General features: G+C 40.3%; 1 protein-coding gene across 1 annotated transcript in view; it reads right to left on the bottom strand.

Moving 5' to 3' along the window:
* Positions 1-18,089, bottom strand: part of CYSTM1 (cysteine rich transmembrane module containing 1) — a 69,865-nt gene that overhangs the window by 36,845 nt on the left and 14,931 nt on the right. The window contains exon 2 of the mRNA XM_042250959.1: positions 6,453-6,677. Coding sequence (XP_042106893.1) covers positions 6,453-6,657 — 205 coding nt within the window. The 5' untranslated portion in view covers positions 6,658-6,677. The remainder of the gene's footprint in view (positions 1-6,452; positions 6,678-18,089) is intronic.

Below are 18,089 nucleotides of genomic sequence, written 5' to 3'. Positions count from 1 at the left end.
GGGCCATGTGGAGGGAGCTGGAGGGCGAAAGGACACCAGAGGCATTTGGGTGTTTTTGTTTGTTTCGTTTTTGCCTTTGAAAGAACAATTTCTTGTTATAATGAAGAAGTATAAGATTTAACTGAAACTGAAACAACTGACAGAATACTACAAAACTTAAACTTTCATGGGAAATAAAAGGGTCAGATCAAGCCAGGAGTGGAAAAGCCCAAGCCTGGACTGCATACAGATGAAAAGAGTAACTTCTCAGCCTGTGCATCACCTGACCCCTCCCAGCAGTGAGACAGCCACAGTCATGCTCCCACTCCCCTCTCCCTTCCAAAGAATCTGCCAAACCAAATAGCTTCTTCCTCTGTGATACAGGTGTAAGCCAAACCAAGAGTATCCCTTTAGACAGCTATAAATATGAAAGCCAAGAAGGAAAGTTTGTAAATCCTATTCAAGGGCAGAAAGCACACAGACTCAGCCCAGCCCCCTCTAGGTCATCCTCTATGCTCCAGCCCCAGTGAGCAGAGACACATCTTTCTGGCCAAGTTCTGCCAAATTACAGAATCTTTAATGGCAAGATTTAGGGTAACTTACTACATAGTAATGTAGTATTAGTGCAGGGAGATCCAGCCAGTCCCTCCTAAAGGAGACCAGTCCTGAATATTCACTGGAAGGACTGATGCTGAAGCTGAAACTCCAATAATCTGGCCACCTGGTGTGAAGAACTGACTTACTGGAAAAGACCCTGATGCTGGGAAAGACTGAAGGCAGGAAGAGAAGGGGACGACAGAGATGAGATGGCTGGATGGCATCAGACTCGATGGACATGAGTAGGCTCCAGGAGTTGGTGATGGACAGGGAAGCCTGGTATGCTGCAGTCCGTGGGGTCGCAAAGAGTCGGACGAGACTGAGCAACTAAACTGACTGACTACGTAGTAGTAGACACCCAAAACATATGTCAAACTTCCACCTGAGGGAAAAAGCCTTAAATTCTGGTTTGGTAAGACCTGGCTTTCCAAATGGGTCTTTGAACCCAATCCTTGGGCTGATACAGCTCCTTTCCTAAGTGCTTTTGTTTCCTGAGTTGCTTTTTATAGAGCATCCCTCCTCTTATTTCAATAAGAAATCTCCTTGCACATCTAAGAATATAAGATTCCTCTCCTCCCTTTCTTTTTGTAGCAAGGTTTTTGCTCCCTGTGTTGCCTCTGTTCCCTCAGTGACCCTTTTTCCTGTCTTATCATTTGGGGCCTTTACTCAGGTCTCTGAAGATCCTCTGTTGTTCGTTAATATTTAAGGCTGAGATTCTATTACTTGCAGTCTTATGAGTCTTGACTAACACAAATGGTGGAAGTCTAAACTAAAACAGTAAGAGCAAGGTTGACTGCAGTCAGTCATTTAAGAGGTTCTTTACAGAACATGAAACCTAACTGAATTTGCTGAGAGGAAGCACTTTGAAAGAAGTCTGTATGGAGTGCAGCTGAAGCACCTAGGAGTGCTAAGTTCTAAGGAAGGTGTGGGATTCGGGAGGGAAAGTTTCAAGGAGGTGCTGATATTCTGTTTGATCTCTCTGTAGGGTTGGGCAGAATGAGAATGAGGAGCAGGGACTGAAGGGAGCAACATGGCTGGTTAGAGGCCATCCTCAGTGGTGACATCCTTAACTCCAAGCCAAGGTAGTTACTGGATGAGACATCTGATAGTCTAGTAAGGGGGTGGGTATATTTTTCGCTTGGGAGGGATGTGAACTGTTAAAAGCAAAGGCTGGTGCGTGGTGGACCAATTGCCAAGACGGCCACCAACAGCTCCTCTCACCCTGGATTCACATGCAGTTTCTCCTAGTGTGTGCCTGCTCAGTTGCATTCAAATCTGCAATCCTATGGACTGTAGCCCGCCTGGTTCCTCTGTCCATGGGATTCTCCAGGCAAGAATACTGGAGTGGGTTGCCATTTCTTCCTCCAGGGGATCTTCCCGACCCAGGGATTGAACCCCTATCTCCTGCGTCTCCCACACTGCAGACAGATTCCTTACCTCACTGAGCCACCTAGGAAGCCCCTGTTCCTCCTAGTGAGCTGAGGTCTGTTTTACACCAATGTTTGTAACAGCCATTTATGTATTATTCATAATATTTCAAAAGCAAACATATATCAACTAATGAAAGGATGAATAAAATATGGTATATCCATACAATATTATTTGGCAAAGGAATGGAGCACTGATATTTGCTACAATGTGGATGAACTTTGAAAACATTACACTTAGTAGAAGAAGCCAGTCATAAAAAACTGCATATTACATGATTCAAAGTTCAGCACAGACAAATCTACAGAGACAGAAAATAAATTAATGGAGGAGGAGATTTAAGGATATGGGGAATAACTGCCAAAGGGTCTCTCTTCAGGGTGATGAAAATGTTCTGGAATTAGTGGTGATGGTCACACAACTCTGTGACTATACCAAAACCCACTGGACTGTACACTTGAAGTAAAAAGCAGAAGTAGGGGAGAAGGCATCGATTTCCCCTCCTGTTGAACCTGGCCAGCCTTTGCGCAACAGGATACAGGGCAAGGCGGAGCCAGTTCTGGGCCTCACTATCACAAGCCTGGCAGCTGCTACTTTCACACTCTTGAAGGACAGGGAGATGTGCAGAGAGAAGCCTCATGGAGGTAAACGAGGTCTAAGTCATGTGAGTGAGGTCGTCTTGGACATTTCAGCTCCAGCCAGGCTGACAGCTGAATTAAGTCATGCAAGTGACCCCAGGAGAGATCCCCTAAAGCCAACTCACTGGACCATGAGAAATAATAAATCACTGTTGTTTTAAGCCACTTAGTTTCAGAGTGATATGTTATACAATAGTAACTGAAACACAACCTCTCTGAGCTTCATATTCCACTATAACACGGGACTAATGCCAGAGGGTCATTGTGACAATCATGTGAAGCTAATGTCAATGGAAGAAATATTAACTATTATTATTATTATTAAAAATCATCCCCGGAGACCCTTGACATAGTGAGGGTGTGCTCCCCAGGGAAGCCTGATTCTCACAAACACCTGCTCCTTCCAATCACATGGTTTCCAAAAAGCTGGTTTGCTGAGGAAAACAAATGCTTAAAAAATATAGAGTATCTGAGAAAGTGAAATTTGAACTATAAACAGAGTACCAAAGAAGGGTCTGCTTAGATCAGCCATCTACCCACCTTCTTGTACATTCAACACATCTTTATTAAATCCTTACTAATTACCAAATATCAATTAAGAATAGCTAAGACCCCCTCCAGCTCAGCTGGTAAAGAATCTGCCTGCAATGCGGGAGACCTGGGTTCAATTCCTGGGTTGGGAAGATACCATGGAGAAGGGAAAGGCTACCCACCCCAATATTCTGGCCTGGAGAATCCCATGGACTGTATAGTCCATGGGATCGCAAAGAGTTAGACACGACTGAGTGACTTTCACTTTCACTAACACCCTGGAATAATTTCCACCTGGGTGGCTATTAACAGAATGGACTACACACTAGAACTCCAGCTGAGAGATGGCATATGCAGCAGTAGATACATCTAAAATCATCCTGCTAGAGGAAAAAAACCCTTTAAATTTCTGCAGAGCGCTCAAATTCTTGTGCTTAGAATATAGGCCCCAAGAATGATTCTGACTGAAGATTCCAGGAGCAACAGAGAGAAATAAATGAAATGGGTTCCCTAAAGGTGCATCCCTTAGTGAGGGGGGTCAGAGGGTCCCATTCACAGAATCTGGATCCCCCAGAACCCAGACTGAGAGAAGGACTTCACCATCTGGCATCGCCTGCCAAGTCTGGCGCAGAATGGGTGTAGGCAATTAACCCAGGCTGATGTCAGTGAGAAATCCTGTAGAGAAGGATGTTCAACAGCTTTTAAATGCATTTATGAAATCATGACAAATTGATAACACTGAACTGAAAGAACCTTTTAATCCTAAGAACAATTAAGATCCTATTTTTTCCTCAAAAATGCTGACATAATATTAACACTTAAATGACACCAAAGGTAAGAAAGAGGGCCAAACCCATGAATACTTTCTGCATGAGCCCAGGAAGCACTTATTCTAGACGAGCTCTGGAACATTCCAGTCCACTGAATGCTACTTATAATCAGTACAAACAATACAGGCCCGGAAATGTTCGGAAGGCCTGTATTGCCTGTATTGTATAGGCCAGAAGGGCTCTGGGTGAAAGATACAACCTAGGGAGGCACTGGACTGAGTCTATTGTTCAATACAAATGCTGGGCTGACTTTTTTTTTTATTGACATATATACTAAAGTGCACAGATAAAAAGTTTGAGGCTTGTAAAATGTTTATACCCAGATTAAGATAAAAGCATACTCCCAATACCCAGAAGGTTCCCTGTGCCCTTCCCAGTCAATAACAAACCCCACCCTAGCCCCCCACTCCACTATTTTGATCTCCAGAATCACAGGTTAGTTTGGCTTAGTCTTGAATTGCACATAAACAGACCACATACATTATGTGGTCTTTTCAGACTGTCTTCTTTCATTCATCACAGGGTTACCTTATTTTGAAACAGAAACCTAGAAACTGAGCTTTATTTTCAGGAAATCCCCCTCTGATGTCACAGACCTGGATGCCAACTATTCTGATTATACTGGTTGTACTTCCTGAACTCCTCCAAACACATGTTGTAACACTTTAAAACAGAAACAGAACCTTGGATTGTAAAAGTTTTTCTTCAAAATAAACTAAATCTTTTAAAGGTATTCAAATCTATTCAACCTTAATATAGCCTCTGACTTAATACCATAAAAGTGTAATGTTTCCCACACTGAGCCCACAACTCCTCTTAAACCTATTTTTCTTCTTTGGTATCCACCCATTCTAAAGAACCCTCAAATTCTGAAATAAAAAGAACCTTCAATTCTGTTACTACTTTCGATTAGTAAGGGGTTAAACTATAAAATTTAACCTTAGGGGTTAAACTATAAATTAACCTCAGAAAATCTCTGAGGCAGCTTAAGGTTCTAAAATTCAGATGAATGCGGCAGTTCAGAAAAGAGAGGAGAGGGACAACAGCAATAAGATACAGGTACAGAGTCCACAGTCAACCTGTCAGGATTCAGATCTGGGCTCTGCCATTTCTAGCTGGGTGGCCTTGGGCAAGTCATTACTCCACTCTGTGCCTCAATCACTTCACTGTAAAATGGGAATAACCTCGTAAGACTGTTGCAAGGATTAAATGTGAATGTATATAAAGCTCTTAGGAAAGCACCTGGCACATAATAAGCACTCAGTAAGAATGAGCTATATTCAAAAGCTGAAAGCGCTAAGACAGCAACAATTCTGCAAACCAAAAGGTTATAGAACAGTCACAGCAGTCACCCAGACATGTAGCACAGTGCTTCTCAAGATGTTTCCTTCCTAACCCTTCACAGACTGCTACTTTCTGTAAAATACGAGATTACAGGCTTGAATGTCACGGCAATGTCAAACTATTTTCAAAGTTTTTAGATGTTTACTCTAAAAATGTTTACACTTTCAGTATTTACCTCATGGCAGGCTGATGGCTGCTCACGGACTGGCCCTTGTCTCCGGAGTAAACTTTGAGAAGCACTGTTCTAGCACACAAGAAGGACCACAAGCCTGCTGACGACTCAGCTAGCAGGTTACACAGAACTATGAAAACATATGAGCAAAGAGAACCAACCTCAACAGCAGGGGCAAGAGGATGACTTGAGGGCCAAGACATTGAGAGATAAAATAGTCCCAACAGGCTAAACTTGGAAAACAAAACTGGCTGCCAGAGCAAGAATCCAACTGCTAATTTGCCCCCATTCACTGCTTGAGGAGGTCCCCTCAAAAAACATGCCAGCCAGGAAGTGAAATGAAGGAAGGAAGGGGTCAAGAGATATGAAGGAGGAAGCAGAGCTGAGTCAACTCTCCTGAGTCAGAAGCCAATCTATGCAGTCACCAAGCTTTGGGAATGTCAACCACAGCACACACAGAGGCCAGAGTTTCTCCTCTGCCAAAGAAAACATGCAAAGCAAACATCTCCTTTGGTGGTGTGGGACTGCACACGTGCACCCGGGTACACACACAGTCGTCCCTCAGTGTCCGTGAGGACTTGTTCTAGGACCCACATAATACCAAAACCTGTGGTGCCTCGAGTGCCTTATATATAAATACTTTATATGAAAGGAATTTGCATATAACCTACACATGTCCTTCTGTATGCTTTAGATCACTTATAGATTATTTATAACACCCAAGACAATGTAAACGTTGTATAAATAGTTGTAAATACAACATGGATGTTATGCAAGTAGTTTCTAGAGTGCAGCAAAAAGTTCTGCCTTTTGGAAATTTCCAGAATTTCTTTCCCCAAATATTTTCAATCTGGTGGTTGGTTGAATTCATGGGTACAGAACCCACAGATACGGAGGGCCGACTGTATACCCACCCCATTGACATCACAGTACCTGTGGTTTTAGGAGGCTCCTGAGGTCCGCCCTGCCAGCCGTACTGTGGGTATCCTTGGTAGGGGTACCCGCCCTGAGGAGGTGGGTAGGGTCCCCCTGGAGGTCCTGGAGGGTAGAACCCAGGCCCCATTGGTTGTGATGGATAAGGGGGATACGGGGCTGTCGGACCGGGGCCCGGATACGGCGGAGGGTTCCCTTGGTTCATCAGGGACCTGCAGAGTACACCTAGGAGACAAACAGTGAAAGTTATTTGTTTTTAACCTGAGGAAATCATCAGAAAAAAACTGTAATCATGAGACAATTTACAAATTGCCTTAGAGATATCCTAAACCTCTTGCACATTTTCAGCTCTGCCCATTTTGTTTCCTTCTCCCCACTGGTGAGTATCTTATGTATCTGATTGCTTTTTGTCTGCCTGCCTCACTAGATGACAGGCTGTGACAGCAGGAATCAGGCCAAGCAGCCATGCCAGCAGTGAGTGACCAGGGACAGGGTAAGGGCTGTTCCGCCCCGGGCACTGGGTGGCCTGGTCGCTCGCCCCAGACCCCTAGCTCTGTGCAGCTGAGCGGTGTGCTCGGTTGTCACCGTGCAAAGGGTAGAGCTATTTACAGAGGATGCCAAGCATCTTCTCTGACCATCCAGGCTCCCAGGACTCTGGAGGGCTCACCAGGAACCCACTGTTTTATAGTTCCTGTTCTGGGTGCTTTGGTTCTGTGAGGGAGGCCATTTCCTCCCAGCCCCCAGAGCCTTTTATCCATTTTCTTGATTAGGCCTGAAGTCTGGAGGGGGTCAGCATCTCCTTTCTATCATCTCTGTAGCCCCTGAAGTGCCTGATCAAGGCCTTTCTGATTAAAAGCATTTCTGGAGAATGCAAAGTCCATACACACTGGATGAATCTGATACTGTCATCTTGCTGCCTGGTACTGTTACCCCCTCCTGTGCTGATACGTAATATTTTACCTATCTAAGTTAATAAAGGAAAGAGTCTCATGCTCAAAATTTAATAATTTCACCATTAATTCTTCATAACATGCAATCAATAAATTCATAAATGACTCTATAAAAAGAAGAGAACAACTTCTTATAAAGTAATAAATTACTTTTCTTACTTATAAATAAAGTAAGCCTCCCTAAAAAATATGGATTAAAATAGTGCACTTTGCTGGCTGCCCACACAACAACCATATCCTCCTTCATAATAAGTCAGATTTCCAGTTACGCATCCATTCTTTCCTCCTGCAGTTCATGTGCTTCATAGGAAGCTCCTTACCAGCTCCAGGGTAAACCTAGTCTAACCTAAGCCAATCTAGGTCACCCTTTTCTCTTTTCCATCAAGATTGATTCAAGGAATTTAGGACTAAGCCAATCACAAATGGCAATCCTTGGTCACTCGGATTATTTCTAAAGTGGTTTGATCAGTTAAAATCTTAGGGCTCTTCAAACACACTCCCAAACGTCCTTTTACCTTAACATAGGCAAACACAGTCCAGCAAGGACATGGGCTACAAATTGCTGACAGCCAATCTTCAGCCCTGAGGGGGTCACCAGCCTTAAGATGCAGTAGGTACTTTAGAAAGGTACAGCAGAAAGAAGGAAAGAAATGGAATTCCAGATGACTTTATCAGTTCACTTCAGTTTCGTCCGACTCTGCAACTCCATGAATCGAAACACGCCAGGCCTCCCTGACCATCACCAACTTTCGGAGTTCACTCAAACTCAAGTCCATCGAGTCGGTGATGCTATCCTCTGTCGTCCCCTTTTCCTTCTGCCCCCAGTCCCTCCCAGCATCAGAGTCTTTTCCAATGAGTCAACTCTTTGCATGAGATGACCAAAGTACTGGATTTTCAGCTTTAGCATCATTCCTTCCAAAGAACACCCAGGGCTGATCTCCTTTAGAATGGACTGGTTGGATCTCCTTGCAGTCCAAGGGACTCTCAAGAGTCTTCTCCAACACCACAGTTCAAAAACATCAATTCCTCGGTGCTCAGCTTTCTTCACAGTCCAACTTCACATCCATACATGACTACTGGAAAAACCACAGCCCTGACTAGTGGACTTTGTTGGCAAAGTAATGTCTTTGCTTTTGAATATGCTATCTAGGTTGGTCATAATCCTGAAAGATGATGCTGTGAAAGTGCTACACTCAATATGTCAGCAAATTTGGAAAACTCAGCAGTGGCCACAGGACTGGAAAAGGTCAGTTTTCATTCCAATCCCAAAGAAAGGCAATGCCAAAGAATGCTCAAACTACAACACAATTGCACTCATCTCACACACTACTAAAGTAATGCTCAAAATTCTCCAAGCCAGGCTTCAGCAATATGTGAACTGTGAACTTCCAGATGTTCAAGCTAGTTTTAGCAAAGGCAGAGGAAACAGAGATCAAATTGCCAACATCCGCTGGATCATCGAAAAAACAAGAGAGTTCCAGAAAAACATCTATTTCTGCTTTATTGACTATGCCAAAGCCTTTGACTGTGTGGATCACAATAAACTGTGGAAAATTCTGAAAGAGATGGGAATACAGACCACCTGACCTGCCTCTTGAGAAACCTATATGCAGGTCAGGAAGCAACAGTTAGAACTGGACATGGAACAACAGACTGGCTCCAAATAGGAAAAGGAGTATGTCAACGCTGTATATTGTCACCCTGCTTATTTAACTTATATGCACAATACATCATGAGAAATGCTGGGCTGGAAGAAGCACAAGCTGGAATCAAGATTGCTGGGAGAAATATCAATAACCTCAGATATGCAGATGACACCACCCTTATGGCAGAAAGGGAAGAGGAACTCAAGAGCCTCTTGATGAAAGTGAAAGAGGAGAGTGAAAAAGTTGGCTTAAAGCTCAACATTCAGAAAACTAAGATCATGGCATCTGGTCCCATCACTTCATGGGAAATAGATGGGGAAACAGTGGAAACAGTGTCAGACTTTATTTTTTGGGCTCCAAAATCACTGCAGATGGTGATTGCAGCCATGAAATTAAAAGATGACTTTATAATAGCTCAAAAATCAGACTGAATCCCAACTTAACCTAAACTACTACCTCTGTAGAATTTCCAGTGCTAGGAGCCAAAGTAAGGTAAGCTAAGGAATCCCTGAGTGATGTTCAAGCAAGCAGACATTTATGTAGTGCGGACTATGCCTGGCACTGGTCTAAGTAGTGGGGTACAGAAATGAACATGGTTCAAATCCTTCCCTGGACAATGAGTTAAAAAGAGAAACATAAGGATAGTGTTTTTTAGAAAAGGTGGTAAATAAATTACTGGGCTGGAGTAGGGGCTTAAATCCAGTGGGAGGAGGTGCAAGTGAGACTGTCATTTGAAGGAGGCAATAATAAACTGAAATTTTATAATATGGAGTCAGAATGGCTGGAAGCTCTCTCTTTTGATCACATCTGTCTTCTGTCTCCAGTCTTCTTTTTCCAGGGGCCTAACAGGGATTCAGAAAAGAATGGGAGTTCTTTCCCCTGTTTGCTCTCTGGCCTATGCCAACATGGCATCATACTCTGATCTGGGAATGACTTTCCCTTTAACCTAAGGCAAAGGCTGGTGGTGACTAACACTGCAATCATCATGTGAATCTGAGCATACTTAACTGCTGATTACTTTTGCATTTCCTCTCTCCTACCTGGAAGGCTGTGGTAAACCTAGTGAGCCCTGGTTAATACAGAAATCAGTCTTATTAATCCCCTTTGGCTATCCCATTAGTTACAGAACACAGCCATCATAACTATTCTTTCCTAAAATTCAGTGGGTGTGTATAGGGGTTGGGGTCAGTGGGTATCCTCTGAATTGACCTAATTCCATCAAAACTAGTTTAATAACTTCATTAATCCAACAAGACCCTGTAATAATGATTGTTCTCCCTCTAGCAAAGTCTAGACCTATATTTCTCTGAAGACACTGCCCTTCTAAAAACAATGAGCAGTGAAAGGGTAAAGAGAACAAAGTATTTAGAAATATCACAACCTCACATCTCAATGTTTCATGACTTTTCTTGATTGATTTCTGTGTATGTATTCTTCACTATTCCTGGGACCCTCAAAACTCTCTCAAATAAATGTGTCTTCCCCCTTCTCCCTCAATCATGTTTCCCCCTCATTTTTGGTGCATATCTTTCCCCTGCCTGAGAAACTGCTTGATGTCTGGGGTTGGGGGGAACCTCATGTGCTACTCAGAGGCACTAATAAAGAGGCTAAACCAAACAGTGCTCTTCTGTCACGACCCAGCCCTGCTGCACACTCTGTCCCTGTGTTCCCAGAACACAATCATCTTAGGGCAATAACATCTGGATTTATTTTCAGTGTCCTCTAGGCTGGAAAAAAATCCCAACAAGTGAACAGCAAAAATCACAGAAACTCCATCTATATTGAGATCAAGGATTCCAGAGCTGGCATCTGAAAAGCAGGAGTTCACCCAGTGGGAATCAATTGTTTCCAAGTTTGCCCAGAAGGAAACCCAAGTAAGGAAAGATTCCCTCACATTAACACAGTCTAGTACAAACCATTTAACATAACAAAAATATAAATGAGCTTTAAATTTAAGGTATGATATAAAACTTTAAAATATGAATTTTTCCCTTATAAATTTGGTTGGGTGAAATGTAAGCACTGCTCTAGGAGAGTATGTTATACTGAAGATCAAATGTAAACAGTAGAAACTGCAGCATTAAGGACAGTTCACAGCTCCAAAAGAGACAGCTCAAATCAAGCAGGAGCCAGGATCAACTGAAAAAGAATTCAGAGTATTGACAGTAAATATGATCCAAGGTCTCAGAAAAAGAATGGAGGCACAGATCAAGAAGATGTAAGAACTGTTTAACAAAGAGGTAGAAAACCTAAAGAATAAACAGAGATGAATAATAACTGAAATGAAAAATACACTAGAAAAAAATCAGTAGCAGAATAAATGAGGCAGAAGGATTGGTAAGTGAGCTGGAAGATAGAACAGTGTAAATTATTGCCATGGAACCAAATAAAGAAAAAATAATGGGGGGAAAAAAAAGAGGATGGTCTCAGAGACCTCTGGGACAACACTAAACACACAATTTGCATTATAGGGCTCCCAGAAGGAAAAAAGAAAGGACCTGAAAAAAATATTTGAAGAGATAATAGCTGAAAACTACCCTATCATGGGAAAGGAAACAGTCACAGCCAAGTCCAGGAAGCACAGAGTCCCAGGCAGAATAAACCCAAGGAAGACCGTGCTGAGAGGCATAGTAATCAAACTGACAGAAAATATTAAAACATTATTGACTGGGAGATTTCTGCAGAAACTAATGCCTGTGGCTGGCAATTTCTTACGTAAGTGAATACTGAAATGTTTCCAGTCAATAATGCTTAGATAACAAGATACATTAATATGTCTCTAGTCATTAAGTTGTTAAAAGCAACAAGGGAAAAGCAACAAATAACATACAAGGGGGAAGTTCTCTGTTGGTCCAGTGGTTAGGATATGGTACTTTCACTGCCATATCCCAGAGTTCAATCCCTGGTAGAACTAAAATCCCATAAGCTGCACAGTGGAGAAACAAAACCAAAAAAAGAAACCATATGTAAGAATTCCCCTAAGGTTATCAGCTGATTTTTCAGCAGAAATTCCACAGGCCAGAAGGGAGTGGCACACTATATTTAAAGTGATGAAAGGGAAGAACCCACAACCAAGAATTCCACTCAGCTGGACTCTCATTAAAATTTGATGCAGAAATCAAAAGCTTTACAGACAAGCAAGAGCTAAGAGAATTAAGCACGAGTAGACCAACTTTCCAACAAATGCTAAAGGAGCTTCTCTAGGTGGAAAAGAAAAGGCCAGACTAGAAACAGGAAAATTATGAATGGAAAAGCTCACCAGCAAAGCACACATATAGTAAAGGTAGGAAATCATCCACATACAAATATGATATCAAAACCCACAATCATAAGAAGAGGAAAGCACAATGCAGGATATTGAAAATGCATTTGAAATTAAAGGACCAGCAAGTTAAAACAGTTTTGTTTATATATAGACCACTGTATCAAAACTTCATGGAAACCACAAACCAAAAATCCACAATAGATGAAAAAAAAAAAACCCACAAAGAAAAGCAATCCAAAACAACACTAACGTTAGTTATCAAATCACAAGAGACAAGAACAAAAGAGGAAAAAAGACTTACAAATTCAAAACAATTAACAAAATGGCAATAAGAACATCAGTTCAGTCGCTCAGTTGTGTCTGACTCTTTGCAACCCCATGAATCGCAGCACGCCGGGCCTCCCTGTCCGTCATCAACTCCCGGAGTTCACTCAGACTCACATCCATCGTGATGCCATCCAGCCATCTCATCCTCTGTCGTCCCCTTTTCCTCCTGCCCCCAATCCCTCCCAGCATCAGAGTCTTTTCCAGTGAGTCAACTCTTCGCATGAGATGGCCAAAGTACTGGAGTTTCAGCTTTAGCATCATTCCTTCCAAAGAATACCCAGGGCTGATCTCCTTTAGAATGGACTGGTTGGATCTCCTTGCAGTCCAAGGGACTCTCAAGAGTCTTCTCCAACACCACAGTTCAAAAGCATCAATTCTTTGGTGCTCAGCTTTCTTCACAGTCCAACTCTCGCATCCATACATGACCACAGGAAAAACCATAGCCTTGACTAGATGGACCTTTGTTGGCAAAGTAATGTCTCTGCTTTTGAATATGCTATCTAGGTTGGTCATAACTTTCCTTTCAAGGAGTAAGCATCTTTTAATTTCATGGCTGCAATCACCTTCTGCAGTGATTTTGGAGCCCCCCAAAATAAAGTCTGACACTGTTTCCACTGTTTCCCCATCTATTTCCCATGAAGTGATGGGACCAGATGCCATGATCTTAGTTTTCTGAATGTTGAGCTTTAAGCCAACTTTTTCACTCTCCTCTTTCACTTTCATCAATAAGAACATACATACTGATAATTACCTTAAATATAAATGGATTAAATGTTCCAATAGAAGACAGAGACTGCTAGTCTTAAAACAGACAAGACCTATTTTTCTCTCCCTACAGGAGACCCAATTCAGATCTAGGGATGCATACAGACTAAAGTGAGGGAATGGAAATCTCCATGCAAATGGAAATCAAAAGAAACCTGGAATGCCAATACTCATAGCAGACAAAATAGACTTTACAATAAAGACTGTTACATGAGACAAAGAAGGACACTACATAATGATCAAGGGATCAATTCAAGAACAAGATATAACAATTGTAAATATATATGCACCCAACATAGGAGCATCTCAATATTTAAGGTAAATACTAACAACCATAAAAAGAGGAAATGACAGTAACACAATAATAGTGAGGGACTTTAAGACCTCACTTTTATCAAAGGACAGATCATAAAGACAGAAAATTTAAAAGGAAACACAGGTCTTAAATGACACATTAGACTACAAGGACTTAACTGATATTTCTAGAACATTTCATCCCCAAATAGATGAATATACATTCTTTTCAAGTGCACATGGAACATACTCCAAGAAATCACATGCTGGGCCACAAAGCAAGTCTCAGTAAATTTAAGAAAATTAAAATAATATCAAACATCTTATCCAACCACAATGCTATGAGATTAGAAATCAATTACAGAGAAAAAAACTGTAAAAAACACAGACACATGGAGGCTAAACACTGTTACTAAACAACCAATGGATCACCAATGAAATCAAGGAGGAAATTAAACAACAACCTGTAGACAAACAACAGTGAAAACACAACAACCTAAAACCTATGGGATGCAACAAAAGTAGTTCTTGAAGTAGAAAGAAGTTTATAGCAATACAATCTTACCTCAGGAAACAAGAAAAATATCAAACAACCTAACCTGACATCTAAGGCAACTAGAGAAAGAACAACAAACAAAACCCAAAGTTAATAAAAAGAAATAAATCATAAAGAGTAGAGCAGAAATCAATGAAATAGACCAAAAAACAACAACAACAACAACAACAAAAAAAGAAACAATCAATGAAATTAAAAGCTGGTTCTCTGAAAAGATAAAATTGATAAACCTTTAGTCAGATTCATCAGGAAAAAGGGGAGAGTGCTCAAATCAATAAAATTAGAAATGAAAAAGATGTTACAACTGACACCGCAAAAATACAAACGATCATAAGAGACTGCTACAAACAACTATATGCCAATAAAATGGACAACCTAGAAGAAATGGACAAATTCTTATAAAGGTACAACCTTGCAGAACTGAACCAAGAAGAAATAGAAATATGAAAAGATCAATCACAAGTACTGAAACTATGATTTAAAACTCCCAACAAACAAAAGTCCAGGACCAGATGGCTTCACAGGCAAATTCTATCAAACATTTAGAGAAAATTGTACATCTGTCCTTATGAAACTATTCCAAAAAAATTTCAGAGAAAGGAACACTCCTTAATTCATTCTATGAGGCCACCATCACCCTGCTACTAAAACCTGACAAAGATGCTACAAAAATAGAAAATTAGAGGCCAGTATCACTGATGAACATAAATGCAAAAATACTCAACAAAATACTAGCAAATCAAATTCAACAATATATTAAAAGGCTCATATATCATAATCAAGTGGAATTTATCCCAGGGATGCAAAGACTCTTTAATATACACAAACCAATCAATGTGATACACCATCAACAAACTGAAGAATAAATATCATGATCATCTCAGTAGATGCAGAACAACTTTATGACAAAATTCAACATCCGTTTATGATAAAACTCTCCAGAAAGTGGGCACAGAGGGAGCTTACCTCAACATAATAAAGGCCATATATGACAAACCCACAGCTAACATCACACTCAATGGTGAAAAGCTGAAAGCATTTTCTCTAAGATCAGGAACAAGAGAAGGATGTCCACTCTTGCCACTGTTACTCAACATAGTGTTGGAAGTCCTAGCCATGGCAATCAGAGGAGAAAAAGAAATAAAAGGAATTCAAACTGCAGAAGAAGTAAAACTTTCACTGTTTACAGATGGCATTATACTATACATAAAAAATCCTAAAGATGCTACTGGGTAACTACTAGAGTTCATCAATGGACTTGGTAACATTGTAGAATACAAAATTAACACACAGCAATCTGTTGCATTTCTCTACACTAACAATGAAAGAGAAATTAAAGGAACAATCCCATTTTCCATTGCATCAAAAAGAATGAAATACCTAGTAATAAACCTGCCTAAGGAGACAAAAGACCTGTACTCTGAAAACTGTAAGACACTGATGAAAGAAATCGAAGATGACACAAACAGATGGAAAGAAATACCATGTTCTTGGATTGGAAGAATCAATATTGTCAAAATGACTATAATACTCAAGGCAATCTACAGAGTCAATGCAATCCCTATTAAATTACCAGTGGCATTTTTCACATAACTAGAACAAAACATTTAAAAATTTTTATGGAGACACAAAAGACCCTGAATAGTCAAAACAATTTTGAGAAAGAAAAATGGAGTTGAAGGAGTTAGGTTCCCTGATTTCAGACTATACTACAAAGCTAGAGTCATAAAAACAATATGGTACTGGCACAAAAACAGAAATATAGACCAATGGAACCGGATAGAAAGCCCAGAAATAAATCCAAGTTACTATGGTTAATTAATCTATGACAAAGGAGACAAAAATGTACAATGGAGGAAACAGAGTCTCTTCAATAAGTGGTGTTGGGAAAACTGGACAGCTACATGTAAAAGAATGAAATAAATTTTTTTAAACACCATACACAGAAATAAACTCAAAATAGATTAAAGACCTAAATATAAGACCAGATACTATAAAACTTAGAGGAAAACAGTCAGAATGCTCTATGACATAAAACACAGCAAAGTCTTTTTCATCTGACTCTGAAAGTAATGGAAATAAAAACAAAAATTTAAACAAATAGGACTTAATTAAACTCAAAAGCTTTTGCACAGCAAAGCAAACTATAAACAAAGTGAAAAGACAACCCACAGAATGGGAGAAAATATTTGCCAATGATGTGACCAACAGGGATTAATCTCCAAAATATACAAACTCATGTACCTCAACATCAAAGAAACAAACAACCTAATCAAAAGACAGGCAGAAGACCTAAATAGACATTTCTCCAAAGACGACATACAGATGGCCAATAGGCACATGAAAAGATGCTCAACGTTGCTAATTATCAGAGAATGCAAATCAAAACTGCAGTGAGACATCACCTCACATCAGTCAGCATGGTCATCATCCAAAAGTCTGTGAACAACAGGTACTGGAGGGTGTGGAGAAAAGGGAAGTCCTCCCTACACTGTTGGTGGGAATGTACACTGGTGCAGCCACTAAGGAGAACAGTACAAAGGTTCCTTAAAAAACTAAACACAGAGCTACTATATGATTCAGCAATCCCACTCCTGGGCACGTATCTGGAGAAAACCATGGTTTGAAAGAATTTGTTGTTTAGTTACTAAGCCATGCCTGATTCTTTTGCAATCCCATGTCTTAATACATGCACCCATATGTTTACTGCAGCACTGTTTACAACAGCCAAGACATGAAAGCAACCTAAATGTCCATCAACAGTTGAATAGATAAAGAAGATGTGGTACATACGTACAATGGAATATTACTCAGCCATAAAAACAATAATGTCATTTGCAGCAACATGGTGGACCTGGAGATTATCATAACTAAGTGAAGTAAGACAGACAGACAAAGACAAATATCATATGATAATGCTTATATGCAGAATCTTAAAAAAAAGATGATACAAATGAACTTATTTATAAAAGAGAAACAGACTTACAGACTTAGAGAACAAATTTATGGTAACCGAAGTGGAAACATGAGTTTGGGAGTGACATATACACACTATATTTAAAACAGATAACCAACAAGGGCCTACTGTATAGCACAGGGAACTCTACTCAATCTAAATGGGAAAAGCATCTGAAAAAGAACAGATACCTGTATATGAATAACAGAATCACTTTGCTATACACCTGAAACTAACACAACATTATAAATCAACTATAACCCAATATAAAATAAAAACTTCTTTAAAAGACTGTGTTGAATAGTATCTGATGATCCCACTCAAGACATGCTCAAAGTCACAGGATTTTCAGTCATCCAACCATAAAATGAGAAGAGTAGAAACTATTCTTTCAGAAAGTGGCCCATGGAGATATCAATCAAAGACCTCAGCAAAGTAGAGATAAAGGAAAGAACAGTTTTTCAAAGTTATTTTTTAAATGACAAGATACCTGGTATCTTGGCACTGACCTTGCAGGCAGTAGGGTGGAGAATGTTCCTCTGGAAAAACTGTGCAGCCCCAAAAGGAAAAACATATTGATAATGATACTCGAGAGCCCAAAGAAATGACTCACCCAGTCATTCTACAATAAAGCCCATGAACAGAGAACTTCTAATCGACTTTTTATTGCCTCATAAATAAATGAATGAACAAGGATTATCAAGACATTTGCGGAAAGCCTGCAACATAAAAGAGCAAAACAAAAAAGAAAAAAGAAAGAAAACCCAAATGTCCAAAAAAACCAAAACAATAAATTACGGTATATCTATGTAATAGTTTCTTTGCACTTATTTTTAATTTGCTTTCAAAGCATGCTATAATATTAAGTGTAAGAAAAA

The sequence above is a fragment of the Ovis aries genome, chromosome 5 (genome assembly GCF_016772045.2).
Source record: "Ovis aries strain OAR_USU_Benz2616 breed Rambouillet chromosome 5, ARS-UI_Ramb_v3.0, whole genome shotgun sequence".
In the NCBI taxonomy this organism is placed as follows: domain Eukaryota; kingdom Metazoa; phylum Chordata; class Mammalia; order Artiodactyla; family Bovidae; genus Ovis; species Ovis aries.
This window is presented reverse-complemented; position numbering and strand designations above follow the sequence as displayed.